This window comes from Aythya ferina, assembly GCF_964211825.1.
Source record: "Aythya ferina genome assembly, chromosome: 10".
Lineage (NCBI taxonomy): Eukaryota > Metazoa > Chordata > Aves > Anseriformes > Anatidae > Aythya > Aythya ferina.
In genome coordinates this window covers 610,321-632,705 of record NC_140306.1, presented here as the reverse complement: position 1 = coordinate 632,705, position 22,385 = coordinate 610,321, and the positions used below count along the sequence as shown (strand labels likewise).

The window sequence follows — 22,385 nt, the reverse complement described above, 5'->3', positions numbered from 1 at the left end:
AGAACAAATCAGTGTAAATAAGAAGTCAAGTTTTCCACTCACTCATTCACAATGATTTTTAGCATTTTATACTCAACTCTTGCACACCTAATTTGTGATGTTTAACAGAAGTAGATGTAAAAAGGCATGCTGCTTCTGCAGAGAGAAAAATTCATCCCAGTGCTGTGATCAGCCTGGGCTCAGATGTCCTGAATATCAAGTCTGAGCTTCCTCAAGCCCTCTTCATAGTCCATCCTCTCAGGGACCCCCAGAACCCTTCTCCTATACTCATGTGAGCTGGAGTTAATTCTCTGTCTACAGGGAATCAAGGCAAAGCCCTGCATTTTGGCACAGCTTCACTCTTAATTTACATTGCAAGATACCACCAAGGAGGGGACATGGCTTTGCTAAGTTCTGCAATGCATGAAGTTCTGCCAAAGCTCCTTACCAGTACTCCTCCCCTCCAGTCATGCACTTCTCGTAGACAGGTCCTTCCAGCTCCCTGTGGCTGGGGAAGATGCCCTCGTGGTTGATGATGATGGTTTTGATGACCTCATTGACATGGGCCTGGCAGGACACCGGATCCTGCCCGTCTGGAATGTGCATCAGAGTGGGCCCGAAGCAGATGGCCAGGTTGTAGGGATCCATCATGTTCTCATCGCTGTACTGTGACAAGCTGCAAAAACAAGTGTTAGGGAAGTGCAGTGCCCACCTTCCCTGTCAGCTCAGAAAAATCTCCCACCAAACTCCCCATTGCCCAAAAATCATCACTGAGTTGCACGTCCTCCCTGAACGCACTGCCACAGTCAGGCAAGGCTGAGGAAGAAGCAAAATACAATGCTCCAAAATAACTCATGTAACAAAGGAGGGGAAGCCCGAAAAAAGGCAGACACGAACAACTTAGTGAAAGAGCGTAAAAAGAAAGAGACTCACTGATTGAGGAAAGCAAAAAGGTATCTCATGACAACGATGACAGCCCGGGGCAGAGTGATGATGATCTGCTGAATCTGATGCACTCTCTCGGTGGGATTCTCAGTTTCTGGAACACACAGATAGAAAGCACATCTTGAAACCTTCCTAGGACCAGACAACACAGCAGCAGAGGGACTTGTTCCAGATCTTGTAGCCTACTATCCAAGGATAACAATAGTGCTTTTCCCAGTTTGATCCATGGGTTTGGCACTAACAGCAAGTAGAGAAGGAGGCATACCTATCTTCCACAGATGAATTCATACATATAGTCAAGGTTTAGCTTACACAGCAAATAAAGACATGTCCACGGCTACATTTTTAAAACGCCTGCTTATACATTTAGTTAATTCCTCAACAACTACCCCATTTCTTAAAAACTTCAGTCAAATATGGCACTGGAAAATTGTGCCCTGTTTGGTGTTCTAGTCCAGATTTTAAAATGAGGTTTTTATTAACTTTACTCCTTCGTGGGTTTACCCACCAGGTCCTCCTCAGCTCTTCTGCTTAAGTCTCCCACTGGCTTTAATAGGAATTTAATCCAAGCTGGCACTCAAAGATTCTCCTCTCCCCTCCACAGCAGCGCACAAAGCCCAGAGCTGCTAAAGGAAAACAACTTCCTTCTGCTGGAAGGAGGCTGATGTTACACTGCCTTGCTTTCAGTGCCAGACCCCTCGCTCAGAGCCCTCTGCTCACCCCCAGCCTCGCAGGGAGCAGCCCAGCACACACCCAGCCCCAGGGCCCGGCCCCATGTCCCAGCATGGGGGACTCGGCGCTGCTGCTGCAGCTGCTGGCACCACACAGCCCCCAGGGATACTTTTTTTTTTTTGAAGCCCGTATCTGCTCAATATACTGCCTAGATACTTAATCCTTCGGCTTCTATTTGACACGAAGCAGGCAGGGTACCAAAGCTTTCCTGAGACCAGCCTTGGATGCGTGGAACAAACCACACCAGCGGAGAGCTGCTTGCTGCACTGTGCTGCTTCAAACTCTGACACTTGCTCATCAAAATAAAATTCCCTGACAACACGTAGCGGGGCTGCTGCTTCTTTGAAAATTCTGAACAAAATCTGGCTTCAGCTCAAAAATCTTTATAAAATTCCACGCTGGAAATCTTTTCCTTTTGAAGAATGCATTTATCCCATGTAAATGCTTACTGGGCTCGCTATTTCTTCAGTTTGGTTTTACTTAAGAATACATTTGTTTAAAAAAATCAAATAAACAAACACTGGATAAAAACTACAGCGATAGGTATCTGTTCTGAAACCCAGAGGAACAACTTGTCTTGAAGCACTTGCCTTTTTTCACTTAGCAAAATGCTTCGACTGGCTGTAATTCAGAGGAATTAATGGAGCGACCATCAATCACTTTACAACACAGGCACACCCCTGCGTGAACCTTTGCAAACCAAGTGCCTTTTCTACCCATCCATTTCTCATGTGCATTTGAGGAATGTCTCCATGTAAACTCTCAGTCCCCCATCCAGTGAAAGGAAAAAAAACAGCCTTTCATTTGTCATCAGCAACGCCGGCTTCCCCGTCCCATAAAACCTCTCAGCTGAGTTTAACCTTCCCCCAGGAACCGGACGAAACAATCTCTAACAGCACGGACGGCCTTTCACTAAGCAATGGTGGGGCACCTATCACACAGCCTGTATTGGGGTGACAGAATCAGAAGCAGTCGAGTTCAGGTTATCAGTGGGAATGTGGCACCTTAAAGCATTTTAAAACCATCCTTAATCTAAAGGTAGCAACAGCAGCAGGAAAAGAAAAGAAACATAAGAAAAGGAAGTGCTTTGTTAAAATGAATTTTAAAAAATAAAAAAAAATAATAAAAAAAAAATGGTAGGAGAAAATACTACCCAGAAAGTGAACTGATTATGTTTGCAATGAAAAGCTTCCAAGAGCTTAGCAAATTGTTCAGATGTTGAGTGCTGGAGGATGGCCCCAAAGCACAAGCCTATCTGCGAGCACAGATAGCCACATCGCTGAGGGCCGGGCACACCTCCTGGCACCAAAGGGGGCCCGTCCTCTCCCGCTGCAGACTGCACCCCCTCAGGCTCCACTCCCTGCTGCAGAGTCCCTCGGGTGTGCAGCCGGAGCCCCCTCGCCAGCCAGACTGAAACTCCTTGTCTGGGGCACGCGGCTAGCACAGAGCGAGCTTCCCTGGCTTTGCAGGTGTGCAGCACTGTTTTACACATCAAAAGTGAAAGGCAACAGCAAATTTCCTAAAGCTACTTTATAAAACAACTGTTCCTGAAAAATAAAAGCACATTCTTCTCCTCCTGGAACAAGCTCATCCTTGCGCCATTCCCCTCCAGATATCATCTGTCTGTTTTGACGTTGCTCAGTCTCCAGCAATTCAGCACAGTGACATTAAAAGGGGGAGGGAGCACTGAAAGCCAAACGAAGGACTCGGCACGTGTTCACCAGCCACCTCCCCCCTCAAGCTACCCCCAGAACGGCACTCGAGCCCCCAGGCACCCCCAGCACATCTCTGGTAACATAAAGTCATCCTGCAGCCAAAGTGCACAACACCCTCTTCCATCATCTCTGAAGCATCGAATTCATTCTGCCTTCTTCCTTTGCCCTAGGGGAGCAATTTCCATGACTTGCCAATAAATAAATGTCATCACTACAAGGTTCTGAGAGAAATAAAGCCCAGCTGGGATGTTTGTTTCTTCAGTTGCAGAGAAATGAGTGGTGCTGGGAGCAGAATTCAGGACAGAACAAGAAGAAACCAGGTTCTCCCCTGAAATCAACCCCAGACATTTCACAATAAAAAGCTCAACTTCCACCTCTGTTCACATCCCAAAGCAGTGTCTGTTTTTCCTTGGGACAGGAAAACCAAACAGCAAATACTCTGAGAACAGCTGACTAAGGGAAGCTGAAACCAATTGTGCAGACCTCACACCACAGAGAAGCTTTTTGAGTAGCCAATGGCTATTTCACCTCTCCTGTGTTTAGCAGAGGACCCTGAGCTACAGCAGCAGAGCCCAGCTGGATCCCAGCAAACACAGCTGCACGGCACGGGCTGGGAGCACAGGAACGTGTTGGACATGCAGAGGGACCTGTGCAGGAAGCTGCCCGCTATGTTCAAGCAAGAGACCAGCAAACGTGTGTACAGCCCACTGGCCTAAGGCTGAGGGTGACTCTTGGGTGATCTTCATGGTGCTAGGAAGACTTCAGAGGAGCCACAGCCAGATGGTTACCTCCCGCTCACCTTCACTGCTGCTCGTGCACATCCTTAGTGCGTTTTCCTCACAACTTCCATTGGAGCCCTACAGCCCTCCTCACAGCATATGCTGCAAAACACTGCTGTATTTGCCCCCTGTTTCTAGCTTTCCTTGTCCCACCTATTCTTCAAGAAGTCACGTCACATATACTTACTTATAGTAGATATCAAATCTTGAAACCTTTCCTTAGGAAAGAGGGGGTTTTCCAGTCCTCGGAAATACAGCTTCAAGACTCCAGCCACTGAGTTAATGTCACGTTCGTTTTGATCATCAGCAAGGGGATCTTCACCTGCCCAGTTATAAATAAAAACAGTTTTTGTTTCCAGCTTTACCGTCAAGTTGGACTAACGCAGCAAGGGCTTTTCCTAATTCAGTAGAAAAACAAAATCAGTTCTATTTCACCATTTCCATCCCAGTGCATTTTTGCATTTAAGACAACAGCTCGGAGAGCTGAACAGATCTCAGTTACGGCAGGTGAGCCCGAGCAGACAGGCTTGCCTAGCGTGCCTCTGGAACAGACCGAAGAGTTCTGGATAGCGCTTTATCAACTTAAATCTAGAAACAGCTTTCAAAAGCTACGGGATTTGGAAACTGATTCCTCTAACCGGATGTGCAAATCCTCCAGTCTTTGGCAATCCCACCACTACCTTCTTCACTGGCCTGGCCACCTTCACTCTGACCCTTCCCAAGCTGCTCGAAGCTCAGCGCCACAGAGGCCGCTGCCCTCCTCTCTCCGACACCCATCTCACAGCCTCGGCTTTCCTCAGTGACAGCAGGATCGCTCTGCTCCGACTTGCCAGCCTGACACCTCTGATGCTGTTTTCCCAACAGAACGATCAGGAGCTCTGTAACCCACACTGCCACCAGACACACGTGGCATTGCTGCTCCTTCTGTGCCAAACCACTGCAGGGAGGAGGCAAAATCCGCGCAACCCCCACGTGACGACTGTACTCCACCAGCTAGAGCACTGCATGCCATTATACCACATGAATATTGTTGAACCACTAAACATACACTCAAAAGCAGAGAAATAATGTTCCCACCTTCTCTGATACCCTTGCTGTCCTTGGAACTGATGAAAGTTCCTTGAAAACAGATCCCCAACAAACTACATTATGGCTCTCATCTGAGGCTGCCGTGCTGTTACGTAAAGGCTGGGGAAAGGATTTCTGCACCTCCCTGTTTCTGATGTTCTGCCCCTGCGTGACTCTTTGCTATTGCTGGAGATACATTGCTAGGATATCTAGAAGAAGAGAAAACCTCCTAGCTTCTCTTCACAGGAAGGCCTTTAGCACGGGATTTACACACCACACAGTGCTCCAGGCCAGCACACCGACACCCCCAGGGCGCTGTCTGCCCCCCAGAGCACAGGCAGGGGGGTCAGACCCGGCCGTCCCAGCTGCCCCACACACCCTGCCAACGCACCTCTTTCAAAGGAATTCTTGATGTCGTTGACTTCGACCTGGGAGCCAGGAACTCTAAAAATACCCTGCTGTTGAAGGCCTGGAAAAGAACAATTAGTTTGACAAGCTTTACCTAACTGCCATGCAGCACCTTCTGGAAAACAACAGCAGAAACTAGAAGTCGATGCTCTCAGAGAAAAGGGCTCCGAGAGCAAGAAGGGGACCGAGCAGGCTACCGAGAGGCAGTTCTGCTCACGCTGTCCAACCAAGGCCACCTGTATCAAAGTGCCCAAAGAGCTCCCGTTGACCTGGGGCCTAAGCAAACAATTTAACCTGAATAAGTACTAACAAGACCTAAATATTTGTCAGTCAAGCAACGTTACATCACAGTTAATACCACTGTAATTATAACCTGAGCCCATGTAGCAGGGGCTGAGGGCATCTATTCTGCATTTCACTGCTAACTCCAGTACCTAATTACCTGTACAGGACGTTTCTCTGTTGATGCTACTGCATTAACTTACCATACAAGTTGATGTAACGAATGCAGCTTTCTACTACGAGTGGAATAGCTTGTCCTGAATCCTTCAGGAAAGAGAAAAAAGTAAAAATTAAAAAATCTACTGGTGGATTAATAACATTGCACCAAAAAAGCATTAAAGATCGCAAAAACAGAGATTTGAAAAATCAGTGCCATTGAATTTAGTAAGAGAAAGAGGCAAGAGAAGGAGGCGTTACAAACATCAAGCCATCTAACTGCTCAATACACTGGGTGCGCTCAATTATTGACAAAAAAAAAAGCTTTCACTAACATGTATGACAAAGACTTGCTCACTATCTGGTTGAGATAGGGGACTGATGCAACTGGATCACAGCTATTCCATTCCAAGGGTGTAATGCTGAGTCAAAATAAAACTTGCGCTGCACCTGTCTGATGAAATAAGCTTCCAGTAACAGAGCTTACAGCAGTATTTCTACCTGAAGAAAGAGCTATTGTCAGCAGATGCTGAAAAAAACACCAACAAAACAAACACACCACAGTGTGTGAAATGAACTGCCTGCGCCTGAACCTACAGTGGGTTCTGGCTTTTCTTTCAAAGCTGCTTCCCGCATGGAAGGAGCCAAGGGGAACGTGAGCTGTGCCTGCCTTCCTAAGTGGATGTTTGTTTTCCTTAGGGGCTTTGTTTGGCTGTTTTTTCCAGTAGAGTACAGTTGCATCTCTCTGCTTAATTTGCTCCGTCTCACAGACGGGCCTCCAGTAAATACCTGATTTCTTGTTCGCGCATTCCTCCTTCCTCTGAGAACACAAAAAAGCAGCAGAGCGGGAAGAAAAGAAAAGATTAAGCAAGGATGAGTTCAGTTAGAGGTAAGTATCTGTTCCGGAGGCCATGAACGCTCAAATGCAATGGCAGCTTAGCAAAGTCCAACCCCAGCCGTCGGGCCGCCCGCCCTCCCTCCCTCCCCAGCCCCGTGGGCACCGCGCTGCACCCAGCCCGGCCACCAGCGGCCCCTCGGATTTCCTCCCTGCCTGCACCACAACCAGCACCCAGCACGGGGGCTCCAGCAGCCGCCCAGCCCCGTGCCGGGCCCTGGGGCCGTGCCCCTCGCTGCTCCCGGAGCTGGCACAGGGCCCCCTGCACTGCAGCTAACTGCCCGCTGACACTGAGCAGGGCTCTGAGTGCGCTCTTTGAAAAATCAGTTCAAACATGGAACCACTGCAAGTGTTAAAGGGATTCCTGGCCTGTGTGCTACTTGGGACAGGGCACTGCTTATAAATACTGCTTTTAGGCTTATGGTTGCACTGGAAGAATAAATCAGAGCCAGGCAATGCCTACGAGTTTACCTAATCCAACGTTTTCCTACTGCTGCTTCCTACAGTATTGCCGTTAAAAATTCCTTCACGGCAGGCCTAAAACTGCACACCTGGACTGGCACTGCTTCCTGCAGAAATCCCTCCAGTAGCCAGACGATAGCAAAGTGCGAGAGGACCAGTGGGTAGGCAACTGGATGCATCCTTTGGGCCGAATCTCTTCACCCTGCTCCCCAAACCTCTCCTTTGGGGTAATTTCCTGGGACAAGCAGGGCCAAAAGCCCCCTTCACTGGGACCGTGCTGTGATCAGCTGAGTTCATCCCCACTTAGATACAGAAAATACACTGGTCAAGGTTTACCAGGGCTGTACAGTATCAGCGATGGCTTGGAGGGAACCACCCGACAGCCGTTCTGCTCCAGCACTGGAAGACAACCTTACGCCTCCCTGACCACGCGGGGCTGGAACCCAGCAAGTAATGGGCACATCCCTGGGAAATCCACCTGAAAAATGTGTTTAACCATCAGTGGTTTCCCAGCCTCAGCTCTACAGGACTGTCAGAAAGCATTTTTCTGCACCCTTCCACGCCACCCTCTGTTCCTTAGGTCCAGAGGCTCGGCGCCTTGAGGGCCGGCCGGGTTCCTCTCGCTGTCTGAGCTTCTCCTCCCGGTGCCAAGGGGGCTCGGGGCAGAGGCTGCAGCTCTGCCCACTGCCCCGGGTCAGACCTCTGCCACCCCCGGGGCACCCCCAGCCTCCCCGTCCCGGTGTGGGTGTCCCGGGACAGGCCGGGTGAGGAGCTGCGGGCGGGGAGGAATCGTCAGGGGGGCAAAGCGCACGCTGGCCGCGCCGAGTGGGTGCAGGCGGAGCGGGGAGCCCCCGTCCGAGGAAGGAAGCAGTCAGCAGAGAGGACAGGAAAGCCACCATTACATTCACAGCATTCATAAACTCTTACTGTCAGCCAGCGAGTACCTTAATGAACGTTTCCATATTGCCGTTAAAGAGTTTATGATTATAGACTGAGAGAGGCCTAGGTCTCCTCATTTTCTGTGGCTTAGGGGGAAGACATGGGGGCCTGGGAGAAAATGGAACAAAAGAAATCAACAAAACACCAACATAAATGCAATGAACGGGTGAGATCTCAACGGTTATGACTGAGAACAAAAAATAAACCAAACAGAAAATCCCCGCTGCGAGGGCTCGGCACGGGCTCCAGGCACTCTGCGGCCGCTCCCCCTTCGGCTGACAGCCCGAGGAGCTCGGTGTCACCCTGGGGACGAGCCCTTTGCTCACCCCGAAGCCCTGCCACGGCCCGGGGCAGGCAACCCTGGCGCTAACTAACGTTGGACCCCCTGCCAGGTGACCTTGCTTTCCAGCTCCTGAAGGCCAAGCTGAGCTCGGATGCGTTTGGAAGGCGCCCGAGCGTTCAGCGGAGCTAACGCGGAGTCAGCCCGGAGCAAAGTCAGAGCTGTTCAGTGCAAGCTGTGCGTACGTTCAAGTCAAGGTCAAGACTGCATTCAAGAATGCATTCGAATTAATCTCAATAAAATAAACATTTAGCAGCAACAAGCCCACCTGCCTGTTACTTTCCATCCCTCCAATCTCCCGGTGTTTGCCTGTCGGACAGGCACTGAGCCCTGCTGCAGTCACACAGCACCCTGCTGCCCTGTCCTACGGGTGTGCTGAAGGCTCCTCGTCTCCAGTGACAAAGCAGTAAGCATGCCAGCAGCCTCAGCCTGAACGAATGACGGGGGGTCAGGAATTTTCTTCACGCAGAACTGGCTTCATTCAGGCCAGAGGATAACGGGGCTGCTCGAGGCAGCCGGCGGCACTGCCCTCGGCACCCCCAGCCCGCAGGCACAGCTCTCCCTCGCTGTGCCGGCTACCACAACCACTGCTCCTGTTTGAGCTAGTGCATGGCACGACATTTGAGAAGTAAGATGAAGGCGTTGGTGCTCAGCAGGATTTTTAACACCTGCCTTCTATTTCTACCACGTCAGCACTCTGTCAGCCTTAAAAAGCACAACGAGCAGTTACAGCGCTCAGCTGCTTCCTCGACACATCCCACACGAACCAGTCGGGCCTTGGAAAACCCTGGGACAATCCCACTTATTCCTAAACGGACCCTGTTCTGCTCATAGATGGTCCGAAAGAGGTCAGTGGGAAAACCTCTGTAACTAACTTGTCTGGGAGACATTCCCAGGAATGTGAGTGGTCTTTAGTCCCTCTGGCAGGCGTTCATGAAGTTGCCAGGGATCCAGGACACAAGCAAAACTGCGAGCCCAGACAACACCCAAGAGCAAACCCACCCACACTTGTGCAGGAACAACGGCAGGCACCCACATGGGAAGCGGCGTGTCCCACCCCCAGCAGCTAGGGACCACAGGGCTCGGTCTGAGGGAACAGATCCCGGGGACCCTCCAATGCCAGCAAGAGCTGGGGACACCTCCTGCTTCTGGGAACACAGCCGTGGGCATGCGTAATGCTTTAGTGCTGAGATCAGGGGTCTGGAGGGCTGCTTCCATTAATTACAATTACACTTTGATTTCTTCTTCTGACAGCGAAGGACATTAAGACTCAAGTACACAGATCTAGAAGAGGGAGAAAAATAGCAGAAATTCTCCATGCGATTTCTGATCTGTCCTCTGCCCCCGGGCTACACGAACATCTGCAGAGGACAGATGATGACTGCAGATGAAAATGGGTGCTAGGAGCCTTCATGCAAAAGTTCTTGCAGAGCTGAATGGACACATACAATTTACACAATTTACAATCCTTAATTAAAATAAAGGATTTGACTGTGCACTCCTATAGCTTATAACCATTCCTCCAACTTTACAACTCCTGGTAACTGAGGAGCAGACACGAGGACTGCCCAGTGAAGCGCCCGCATGACCCTCAGCTGAGCAGCCATGTGTGCGAGCTAAAGGCACCCAGAGCTTGCTGCGCTGTGATCTCCTCTCGCTGGGTGATGCCCTGGAGCCAGGCAGCTCCTCGGGCTGTTGTGACCCAGCCTGCAGTGCTGCTGCACAAGGAGGAGATTGTCTCGTGTTTATTTTCCTTTGTGAAGTAAAAGCAAATACTGAAACAAAAGCAAACAGAAGCAGCAGGGAGTCGTGCCATCATCCCTCATGTAGGAGGCTGTTATTCATTCCTCTGATTGTTCTGGCCTGCAACACACAGCACCAGGCCACAGGCACCCACTCCTGAGAAAGTACTCGAGCCAGTTCTGTGAGATTTTACCCAGCTGTTTCGGCGTGCTTTCATCTGCCAGCTCTGCAGACAACCCTGCCTGCTGCATCCAGAGGCCCCGTGCTCAGCTCAGCAGCCAAGCACAGGCAGACACTGGGGAGCTGGTGAGAGCCCTGGGACCCTCTGGGGAGGCAGTGACACAGGGGGGGAGCAGCTGCCCTAACTGCTGGTCCGAAGGGGCCTGTGAGCACGGGGCTGCACGGAGCCAGCCCGCCCAGGGCACCCAGCAGTGCCACGGGCACTCTCCCAGGACGCACAAGAGCAGCTCCTCGGAGCATCCTGCTGCAGCGAGACATGAGGCCGCCTGGGTTTCTCAGCCTGTCCCCACTCTCTTGCCCATGGCAGGCTCTGTCCCAGTGGCACCTCCCCACCTTGTGCTGGAGCCCCACCAGCCCCGGCCCTGGCACCGCTCTCAGCCTGGCAGCGGCAGCACAGCCCAGCTCCAGCCAGGAGGCAGCAGGCCGGGGCACCCGCTGGCCTCTGCCCTCTGCCCAGGCAGCCTCCTTCCTGCCTGGAAAGGCAGCCCGGTGACCAAGCCATCACCATCTGCTTCAGCATTTCTCACGTGGAATGTCTGTTGTTTGTTTGTTTGTTTGTTTGTTTGTTTTTTTCTCCTGGTATTGCAGATTTAATTAAACGCTGAAATAGGATTGTAAAAAGATGACGTAAAAAGAGGTTCAAAATGTTCTGGGGAGATTTTTGCAGGCTTTGCTGGCCCACGTCTTACTGTTAGGAAACCAGCACACTCAGAGCGAGCCACTAGAGCTCTGTGGAGATGCTTTATGGACTGGACACAGATCAAAGCCTCCTGCCTGTTACATCCACCCCTAGCAATATCTCCTGCTGTAACTGGATGAAAGTCTAAGAATAAAAACACCCTCTGTGCTCCTGGGTAAAGAAGCCGGAGCTGGGAGAGGTTTTCAGGAGACGTATCAAAGTCCTTAAGAGAACAGGGATGGCAGGGAGCAGGTGGGCACACTTGTATTGCTCTGTCTGAACACAACACAGCCTCAGCTGTGCCTACAAGACACTGCAGAGCACCGTGCTGACAGAGCGCTTCCAGGCACTTCCAAGCCAGCCAGCTAGAAATTACACTGCAGCAAAAACAGGGGCCTGTTCGTCATCACCCTCATTACTCCACTTCAGGCAATGCAGCTGAGAAGCAGGTCAGTGATCGGGAGAGCCTGGGTTTGCCTGCCCTCCAGCCTGCCAGCACAGGGCAGCTGGAAGATAGCTGACTCTCAGCCCCACCAAGCTGTGTCAGCAGCCAAGGCAACCACCCTCCTCCTGCCAGCACGAGCCAAAGGTCCTTCCCAAAAGCAGATCAAATAGAAGAAACTTCTCACCTGGTTGTTCCGCATTCTGCTCTTTCACCTACAAAAAAAACATAAGTTTCCATCAAGTCTGCACATTAGTCACCAGAAAATGGCTGTTCAAACAGAGATGCACAAGCATTCCCGCCCCTGCTTCTGGGTCTGTAAGCCCTGAGTTAATTGTTTGTGGCAAAGCCGAGTGAGCCTGAAAGCCCTGCAGGTTGCAGGAGGTGCCGAGCTGGTTGCCATGCGAACCCTTCCCTCTAAGAGACACGTTACAAGTCCAAGGCTCAGTCACAAGGGGGGGGAAGCATCTTCTATTCCCACTGACATTAAAGGTTTATTTGCAATATGAAGCTCATCTTAAAAAAAAAAATAACCAGATGCACCACAGGTCCTCTGCACTAAGTGCTCATTTACACTAGCTGGGGATTGGCCAAATTCGAACAGGAAAAGGGGAGTCTGATAAGGGCTAAAGCCCCCGGGGAGGCTGCTGAGATTAGCCAACTGCCTCGTGGAGGACCACTAATAGCAGCTGAATACAGCGGAGTAATTCTGCTCCTTGGCTTTTCCTATGAGATAACAGCCCATCTAATCATAATCAGGCAGGCGCTCTTCTGGCTGTCAATATTCTCATTCCCTTCGTGTATTTTTAGTGCTTGGATTTCATATAAATGGCAGCATATTACCAGTGATAAGATCTGTTCATTTTTTAAAGTATTTGTCAATCCACTGAAAAAACTAAACTCGTTTCACATGCTGTTTATTTCTCCCAAGGCCAAGAAAGCTGATTTATTCTTCCTTTTTCTAAGGCACATAAAAGCAAGCATTTGGCTTCACATGCCTCCTTCCTGTTCTCCCTTGGCACCTGCAGAAAGCAAGCTTGCAGCCAATTCCTCGCTGAAAAAGCAAAGAATTCCACACAAGTGTTTTGCAAACCCAGATTTTTTCCTAAGGAGAATCAGCTCATGCTGAAACACAGCATTCTGCATTTCTGGGCTAAGCATTTGCTGAATGTCTACGTAGCAGGACAATCCCATGGCCTGGAAGAAATTCAGAAAGTTTCCATGTGAAAATGTTCCACAGCTGCTTTTGCACAGCTCCTGGAGTATTAAAGCAACTGACACCACACTCTTCCTCCTAAGAAGAGCAGGAGTTGTTTTGTGTGGGAGGGCAGGACGGTGACCAAGGTAATCTCAAAGAGACAATCACTTGCACCGATCCATAGGAGTCTTAGCCCTGTATCTTCTACACAGGGCTGCTTCCCCTGCACACTCCCAAAGAAACTTAGAATAAGAATAATATTCCATGGAAATAACTATTTTGCATGTCAGTAGTTAAACTTAGCGTAGCAGCCGAACATGGAGGCCATCAGTCACCCAGGGAACACAGAGGGCAGGTCAGATGGGCAGATGAAACCTGATTTAAAATCACTGCTCGTGGTGGGACATCTCCCTCTGAACCTAACTCTGCAACTCACCTTCCCCAAGAGTCTGCTTCAGCAAGTCGTGTTTAGCCTGGAGCTTCGTGATAAGATTACTGCCATTCAAATACTCTTTAAATTTCTGGAATTAAGAACAAAACAAACAAGGTGGGTTAAGTCTCGCAGCAAAAATCATCTGCAATTGATGTACACTTTTGCCTGGGGCTACTGACAGGGCCTCGGAGCTGTCAGGCTCTAACAAACGAGGCGTCAGATGCACCGCAGGATGGAGCACGCTCTAATCACTTCTCACTGCCCAAGCCCCAGCCCTGATGATCCTATTAGCCCAGTCTCCTTGGTGCTGCACCTCCTGCCTGGGAACGCGAGGAGCTCCAAAGAAAAGAGTTCAAAGCAAGCTTTCTTTTGTCAGGCTTCTGAGAACAGGCTGGAAAATCAAAGAGGTTTTCCCTGCACTGACGGGGGCTTTGCCTTTGTGCATGCAAGCAATGCAGCAGCGAGCACACCCAGTGCAGCCCAGCCCTGCCCAGGCAGTCAGGCAGTGTGAGCTGGGCAACACAAACCGTGCAGCGCTGCTTCGTGGGCCACTGTGAGCCTGCTGTACGCCCAGTAACACCCCAGGGCAATAATTTCATGGAGGAGTAAGGGAATCAGATGTAGAAAATGAAGGACAAAAACATGGGAAAAATTGCAAATTCTTGCAAAATTTATCAAAAACAAGCACAACTCTAAACTGCAATGATCCCCCTCCCCTCGTAAATCGGAATAACAACACTGCTAGAGAAATTAGCAGCTTTCCTATGCGCACATATTTATCACAAGCCTGCTGCCCAGTTCTGAGCCACTCCTGCTGGCTTCTGTAAGCTTTTGGTCACAACTGGTTGCTCCGGTTGCTCCTTCAAAATCAAGGCAGACACTGAATTGTCATTCCCTGTGCATTGCCCTGCCACTGTGAAATGCATTCCAATCCCAAATCAGCCAGAAGACAAATACTTGAAGAGACTGAATTGGTTCTTGCTCTTCACTAATGAGCATTTAAAATGGGACTCAGCCCTAGCAATTAATGCTTTGTGTCCTGTATCACATGAGATGAGACTCACTGTAAAATAGAACATCTCAGTTTCCTGTTGGTTGGCTCTCCTCTTGGCGATGTTTATTTTACTCATGTAGGTCTCTGAAGCAGCTGATTTGACCGACTCAGTGGAGCGACTGTGCTGGAAGGCATCTGAAACATCAAAATCTTCCACTGTCAGCATGTCCTGCAAAGTCTGCATTGTGGCGTCCAGAGTTTTTCGTACCTATCAGACACAGAAGACAGCATGTTCTTGAAGCAGACTGGAAAACACCACATCCTGAGCCAAAACAACTGGCCAACAAGCAGCTCATCCTGGGCTCACTCATGCATGAGCTGCAAGGGGAGCCCTCAGCACCGCCACTGACGGATCCCAAACCCAATCCAGGAACCCCCCCGCATCGTGGGCTGAGCAGTGCTGCCTGTGAGGCCGCCCACCAGACCCAGAGCAGTCCTTACCTCTTCGTTCTCTATCTTGAGGGTGGCCAGTCGTGACTGCAGCTGGTGGTACCGCATCAGCAGCTCGGTCTGCACAGGCTGCTGGGCGCTGACCTGACACACCTGGGGCAGAGCCATGCCAGAGACAGGAGAGGATTCAGTGGGTCACGCACTGAGCAGACACACGCATTGAACACCTACACGATTCTCGCAGCTCCTCACATCCCCCAGGGCAGCGTGGCCCAGTTTCTACGCAGCAGTGCCCTGGACCTGGGCCAGCACAAGGCATTCCTACCCAGCATTTTAAAGCTGTGCTCTGAAGTCTCCCAATTACAGCAGGTAAATCAAAGCCCCGCTTTACAAATCTGTTGGGCAGTTCAGCTGAGGATCAAGCCACAGGCATTCTAATTGGGAAAGGCAAGGAGCAAGAGGCACGCTGAAAGGAGGAGCCCTAATGAGCTAAATGTCTCATTAAGAAAGGAAACATGAATAGCAGCATGTGAAGACAGAACAGAAAGGGAAGGAATAACGTAATGGCGATGGCAGAGAACAAGAGAGACCCAGCCCAGGCCAGGCTGCGAGGCAGCCCCACAGCCCCGGGCAGCAGGCACAGTACCTCGTCCCCCATGTGGGGCTGGAACTCGAACTTGAGCGGAGGGCAGAAGACCTGGTTGCACATGTCCATGATGGTGTGCTTGTCACTGCGCGCATCCAGGTTGTCCACGGCGTTCTCGATGATGTCCAGGCCCTCGTGGCGGGAGGTTTCCAGGTTGTACTCTGCAGACAGGTAAGTCCTGAACGTCCGAGCGAGGCTGGCGTGGAACCCCAGGTCACAGCACTGAGAAACACCAAGCACAGGTATCACACAAGCACTGCCATCCCTGTTCTGGAGGGTCAGGCACACATTAAACACACAGAAAGCAGCGTACAGCCCAGGGAAACGCCAGCCCTGTTGTACGGGGATACGTTTAATAGCATACTGCAATACTACATGAAAAGGCCAGGAGAAGACTGCAGGAGAACAGGCACCAGGGGCACAACCAGCCGGATGGTGCGACCTTGTGGGACCTTCGCCACAGCACTGGGGTTTGGTGGCCTTGGTTCTGCAGGGAAGGACGTGGGTGGTGCTCAGGCAGGACAGAGTTAAAAATCAGGGAAAAGCACGGTTCTCCTGCACCCTGCAGAGGTACCCAGAAAAGAAAGGGCTGGAGGACCCACACCACGGACTGTCCCAGGGCATTCCTTCTCGCCCGGGGAGCAGCCCTGCAGGTACTTTTTACGCAAAGAAACCATTCCCCAGGTTCTCACGGACAGACGGTGCTCAGGCAGGGTGGCGCTGAGAAATGCCCTGCAGCATGTGCAAGCCCTTCCAGCCCGGCTAGGGAGCTGCCTGCCTCGCTCACCATGGAGCAGTTTCTCGTGCATAACTGATCGTTCTCACGTTCACCTTGGAGAAAATGATAAAACTCTGAGCTAATTGCCTCATGTACAGTATTTTGGCAGCAAAAGCCTGTTTTTAAACTCTCTTCTCAATATAATTGAGTTTGGCATGCTAAGTATAGCACCAGCACGGGGGTTTGCTGCTACGAATGCATAATCACAGCTCAGCACAACCCCCCCTGCCAGTCCCCAAGGGAGCCGGGTGGGAGCCGTGGCACAGCGAGCCCCCGCGCCGCTGGGTGCGACCACCAGCCCCTGCCCACAGCACTGCAGCGGGGGCGCAGGCAGGCCCGGAGAAGCACCCAGGATTTGGATGCCAGCAGCAGCTCTGTGGGGAAAGGAGGGGCACGGCGAGACAGGCAGGAGGGCTGGGAGTAGGAGGAGAGCAGCGCAGCAGGCTGAGCCCTGCGAGAGGGGCTGCAGGGAGACTGCAGAGAACCACAGGGCTGCCTTCCAGAAATGCAGCACAGCTATTCCTGGGACAGGAGAGGGCTGAAGCTCCTGGGAGAGGACCAAGCTGGACAGTTACGGCTTTATCCATCGCCAGGAGTTTCGTAACCAGATGTCCCCAGGATGCTTGTTCCTGCCTCCCGCGCAGCAGAGCCCCGTGCCGCACGCCCCCAGCTGTGAGCTGCAGAGATGCATCCCAGGGCAGGAGGGATGTGGGACACAGGCAGGAGGAACAGAGGGGAAGACCTGCTGAGACGGGCACCCCACCACAAACACCTCCCGTGGCGAGCAGCCTGCACTAACGCTGCCAGCCAAGGGCACGAGAGCTGCCACAGGACAAGCTCTGTCAGAGAAGCTGTGAAGCTGTGCTGCCACACAAATTAAAGAATAAGAGGAAAATCCTCATTGTCTGAGCTATAACCAAACACACCCAGAACCCGGATCATTTACCAGGTTCCCTTTTGCTTCTGGCAGTATGAAGCCATCTCCCCAAACCCCACCGGGCTGTGCCTCGTGGTACAGAGCTCCCTGTTCGGGGCTGCCGTGTCACAGACACCTTTTCCAGCTCTGCAGTGTCCAAAGGAATTACTTTGAACCAAGGCAGAAAGGCACAAAAAGTGACTCTGCATCAGCACATCAGCACTGATAAACTTGAAGTGAAATATGAAAACTCGGCCGGTGCCACAAGCAGCTCAGCTGAAGAAGTCATCTCGCTCTTTCTGCCCATCTGAGGAGACAACCCTCAGCTCGGATCATGTCACGGAGTTGTACTTGGTTCAGTCTGTGCTAAAACAAGCAGTAACAGCAAAACAGGACAACAACTGCTTGCAGATACACGAACACGGTCTGCCTGTCCTCATCCAGTCTTTTAAAGCAGCTGAAACCGCGTATGGAGCAACGGGGTTCCTGCAGGAACGATCGAATGCTCACAACCCACTAGTTACCCTGCCTGCTTAACTCCTCATTTGATCAGTTGAAAATGCGGGTGGTTAAGGACTGGTACAGCTCTGCCTCCATAGGCCAGCAATCTACACAGAAAGCTAGCTCCTGGGGAAGTGGGGTGAACCTGGGGCAAAACCTAGCCATAGCCCCGGGAGTGTCTCCCAAGGGCAGTTTTAGCACAAACTCCTGCTTGACTGCCCTGGGGCAGCGCACAGAAAGGGAAGGAGCCGAGGCAATGCAGCCTGCCCAGCTCAGCCCTGCCCCGAGGAGCCCCAGGGCAGCTGTCCCCAGCAGGGCACGGGGCCAGGACCCGGCAGAGGAAACAGCAGGGCCAGGTGACTGCAGGCCTGCCCCCCAAACGGGGCTGCACAGGTTTCTCAGCGCCCCTCCAAACCTGCCCCGGTCGTTCTGCTCCCTGGAAAATGATTGCTGCTCGCCTGGGAACAAATGCCAGGAGAAAATACCTGCCACTGGCACGGGGTGGGAGCTTCCAGAGCCTCCGAAAGAGAGCTGCTACAGAGGAAAATCACTGAATGCCGCAGGATCTGAGGAGACAGAGCTCAAGGTAATGTCAGATGCTTGTGGAAAAAAAAAACAGAAAGGCAATGTGAAATCTTTCCTTTACTTTGAATGCAGGGCTCATGCTGAAGCTGGCAGCTATCGGCACTGCCAGCACTCGGCTGCAGAGGACAGGCAGGGCAGCCAGCTCACTCGCACGGAGCAGCCCTTGCAGTCTGGCGGTTAGCGCTGAGCCTGGTGCTCCACACGCTGGTGCCCAGAGAGGGAAAGGCAGAGCACGGACTTTCACACAACTCTCAGGGAAACGCACAAAGGGCAGGGAAGAAAAAAAAAGACAGACTTCAAACTCCTGCTCCCAGCTCCAGAACAAACGGCATCTTCTCACCCCTCTCATCCCCTTTGATGGAAAATAAATTAGAAGCACAAATAATAATCCTTAGCGCTTCTGCAGTGCCTTTCATCTAGAGAGCTCAAAGCCCTTCATATATTAATTCGTTAAGTCTCGTAACACCCCTGCAAGGGCTGGAAATATTACAGTGTTCAACCAAGAACCAAGTGAGACCCAGGAGGTTAAGCAGGCTGGCTCTGGTCAGAGTGCCCCCAACACGGCCAAAGCCAGCGCGGCCCCGAGGCGAGGCACAGCACGGACACAGCACACGGTGCCTCTGAGGGGCAGGGAAATGGGGAGGTGTGCCCAAGGGCAGGAGGACAGCTGGTGAGAAGCAGGGCACTGAATGTGGGCCTCGAGTCCCAGCAAGTGGGACGCTAAATCCCTGCTGGCAGGCAAAACGTGAGGGTGTTGGTATAAGGCCAAAGTGGTAGAAAGAATGAAATGCTTTCTAAGTGACCAGTTCATCCATCTCCTCCTCACGGTTAAAGATAATTAACCTGCCTGTTGCAGAGCATGAAACCATGTTTTACCAGGGTAACATTTGCCCTTGGCCTCGATAACACCGGGTACCACACCTGAAAGCATCCCCAGGCCCTAGGAGCGCCCTCCGGGAGCACCCAGCGCTGCTGCTGTCCTCGGCCACCTCCGTGGGGAGCGGCTCCTGGCCAGGCATCAAAAACACAGAGAGAAACAGCCACAGCTCTGCAGCCACTGCGCTGAGACCACCTGCGTTACACAGGCACCCTGCCCAGCCCGTGATGATGAAAGGCTGCACAGAAACCCCCCGTGCCTTTCTGCCACAGCCCACGGCCACGTCCTGAGCCGGGTGAGCGTGGCCCCAGCGCAAGCCGTGGCCGGGCCTGCCATCAGCAGCAGTTACTGTAAATCTGCCAAAGGAACGGTCGTGGTGCATCGAGCTCAGCGCTTTGCCTGAGGCGGCCACGGAGACATAAACCCCCTGCACATCCCATTCATCCTCAGCCAAATCTGAAGGGTGTACGTGTAGGGGTGGGGGCAGGGGGAGCGCGGGATCCTTCCCGACACAGTCATCAACTCACACCCTGAAGCGTGAGATTTGATTACTTCTAATCAAAGGTTCCTTAACTGCAAATATTACCGAGCCCGACGTTATGTAGGCCTTTTCAGAACCGAGCTATAGTTAATTAACTCTCTGCTCCCTGGAGTGGGTTTCTTTCTGAAGGATCTTTAACCCACATTTTATTTTGCTCCTTAATCTCTCTATAGCAACCCCTCTTCTGTGTGCATTTTCTTAGGGCTTTTGTGCGTGTGTTGTTTCGTTTTTTTCCAAGATGAACTCATTGGCAAATTAATCTTTTAAAGGACATTAAAACCTCGAGGCTATTCTTTCGAGCTACTGGGAAAAGCAGCAGCAAAAAGCATGGGGAGGGAATTCTTTCTTCCACAGGAATGTTGTTGCTTTTTTGTATAAACTACAAGGTCCAGCGAACCTTGCTCACTGCCTCCAGGCAGTAAAATTTACAGCCTGCGCGATACTTCTAAGCCATCAAACAATCAGCACAAGGGCTTAATTAATTTAGCAAGCCAATTTCAACGTCCACAGTGTCCGCATGAGGAAGAAGTTGTTGCTAGGTGCAAAGGTCTGCACAAAATGCAGATTTGCCACACTATTAAAGCCAGGACAGACAAAACGTAGGAGATCTGTGTTGGCTGGATTCTGCTAGTGTAATGCAGTGCTCTAAGAACAGCTTAGAAAAAAACCATTGTTATCAGAGTGCCGTGATTTACGGTTTCCCCACCAAATGGGTAGCTCTGGTAGCTATTATTAATACCCTGCGTACAGAATTAGACTGTAAGTTTACTAAAGCAGGGTACTAGTGTACGAACAAAAGACGTCAAACTCCTGAAAGAAAATCCAGCAAGCACACCTCTTCCCCTCCTCTTCATCCACACAAGCCCTGTTTTGAAAGGGATCGCACATCCCTACCCATTGATTCTCTTACAACACGTAAAGCCCTTAACGAACCAGTTATTTCCGATTTCCTCACCTGCTTCCACTGACACCCCCCGCCCTGGCTGGGCAACCCACGCCCCAGCAATGCTGCCCGGGGCTGTCTGTGAGGCCAGGCGTGCCTTAAAGCTCGCAGGTCACCTCTGCAACCACAACAGCTGAGATTTTTGATCTCAACTGACTCACGGCACCACAGGAAATCAGGCACCCCAGTGAGCCCTGCAGCCCCGGCACGTGCCCTGGGATGCCCACGTGTGTCACCGAGTGTCACCGCCACTCACCGCAGCCTCCCGGAGCACGGCCCTGGCGCTGTGCGGCCGCCTGGCACCACTGCCTCCCCGGGCACAGCTCGCTGCCACGACGCTTAGTGAGGGCCCTTCCTAAAAACACGTTTTGTTTCTGCTCGAAGGACAGCGCAGGCAGCACTTCTGTACCTCTGTGCAACTGGAAGGCTCTTCATGCTGGAAATACGGCTTCAAGCACCCCGCAGAAGAGCCCTGCCACCCGTACACGCCGGTTCCTGCTGTTAGAGCCAGCGGAGGCGCGTGCGGCCCCCAGGCAGGGGAGCACTGCCCAGCAGAGCTGCTGGGCTGCAGGCACAGGCGCCCCAGCAGTTAGCTGGTGATGGAAACAACAAGAAGGAGAGCTGCAAGAGACGCCTAGAATTAGATCCTAATGAAATGGCACCTGGCCTCAGCACCCCTGAGCGCCCCTTCTCCCCAGCAGGAGCCAGGTGCCCCGCAGCCAGCCCTGCTGCCTCCCACCCCGTCACTCACACGGGGACAGCAGCACAACCCTACCCTGCAGCCCCCAACAGTAGCTGGAGACACACAGTCCATTTCCCTAGACTCTCTCTCTTTTCAGCACACAGATATTTTCTGTTCCTTTTTCTGGCCCCTGCTTTGCTGTGATGTAAGTGACGCTCACTGCAGACTCCTGGCGTAACAATTCTGACATTTCTGTTTCCTCTCTGGGCTAAAGAGCACCTGAGATGACAGTGCCATCAGCTACCCTTCCTAGTGTCCAAAAGATTTGGCAGTAATATTAAATTCCTAAGAATTCCTTTCCTTTACCTGCTTGTTTGCCTCAGCTATGGCAAACACCCCAGCGCACAGGGAGGCACGCTGCGTTTCCCAGTGATTTAACAGAGCCCGAGCCAGTGTGGTGGTCAGCTCGTACTCACACCGATCCTCTCGTTGTACCTCCTAAACCCAGCGTTATCTTTTGTGCGAACACTTCAAAATATTTTACAGCTATTTCACACGGAGCTCCAGAGAGATGGTAACAGCTTTATCTCCGCTTTACACACGTGACCACGGAGATTACCTCGGTCACACAGTTAATGGCAGAAATGAGGGACGAACTGGGTGTTTGGATATAAACGTGCTCCTTCCAAGGGAAGAGGCGAGCAGTGCACTTTGAGTACAAGTCTCATTTGAGCTGTCTCCGTATTCCTTTTCTCCTTTCTAAAGGAGGAAACAAAAAGGCCACTGGAGACAGAAGGAGACAGACACGCCCTGTGCCACTTCACGGTTCCTCTGATCGAGTTTTACATTTCTCATTAAAAGCGAAGCCCTGGGAGGACTCTCTGCTCTCCCGGAGCAGCTGGGACCTCGTTTTTCACCAGAGCAGGAGATTAGCAGGAAGGCTTTGTTATAAAAGTCACTATTCTGCGGTGATGTTGAGGGCAGAAGAAATGTCAAGGCTGTGCCTAATAGATGACACCAAGCCATCTGGGATTTGG

At 51.6% G+C, this 22,385-nt stretch overlaps 1 protein-coding gene across 3 annotated transcripts in view; it reads right to left on the bottom strand.

The window, feature by feature from the left end:
• The window catches only part of SRGAP3 (SLIT-ROBO Rho GTPase activating protein 3), a 98,072-nt gene that overhangs the window by 10,649 nt on the left and 65,038 nt on the right, over positions 1–22,385 (bottom strand). For 2 of the 3 annotated variants that reach the window (XM_084530969.1, XM_084530971.1), the window contains exons 7-17: positions 15,526–15,747; positions 14,931–15,032; positions 14,500–14,697; positions 13,439–13,523; positions 11,992–12,019; positions 8,366–8,468; positions 6,112–6,172; positions 5,610–5,687; positions 4,338–4,472; positions 913–1,018; positions 428–655 (exon numbers count right to left, since the gene is read on the bottom strand). In XM_084530969.1, coding sequence (XP_084387095.1) covers positions 428–655; positions 913–1,018; positions 4,338–4,472; positions 5,610–5,687; positions 6,112–6,172; positions 8,366–8,468; positions 11,992–12,019; positions 13,439–13,523; positions 14,500–14,697; positions 14,931–15,032; positions 15,526–15,747 — 1,346 coding nt within the window. Of the gene's footprint in view, positions 1–427; positions 656–912; positions 1,019–4,337; positions 4,473–5,609; positions 5,688–6,111; positions 6,173–6,853; positions 6,885–8,365; positions 8,469–11,991; positions 12,020–13,438; positions 13,524–14,499; positions 14,698–14,930; positions 15,033–15,525; positions 15,748–22,385 lie in introns of all 3 variants that reach the window. The other variant, XM_084530970.1, reaches the window with a different exon arrangement.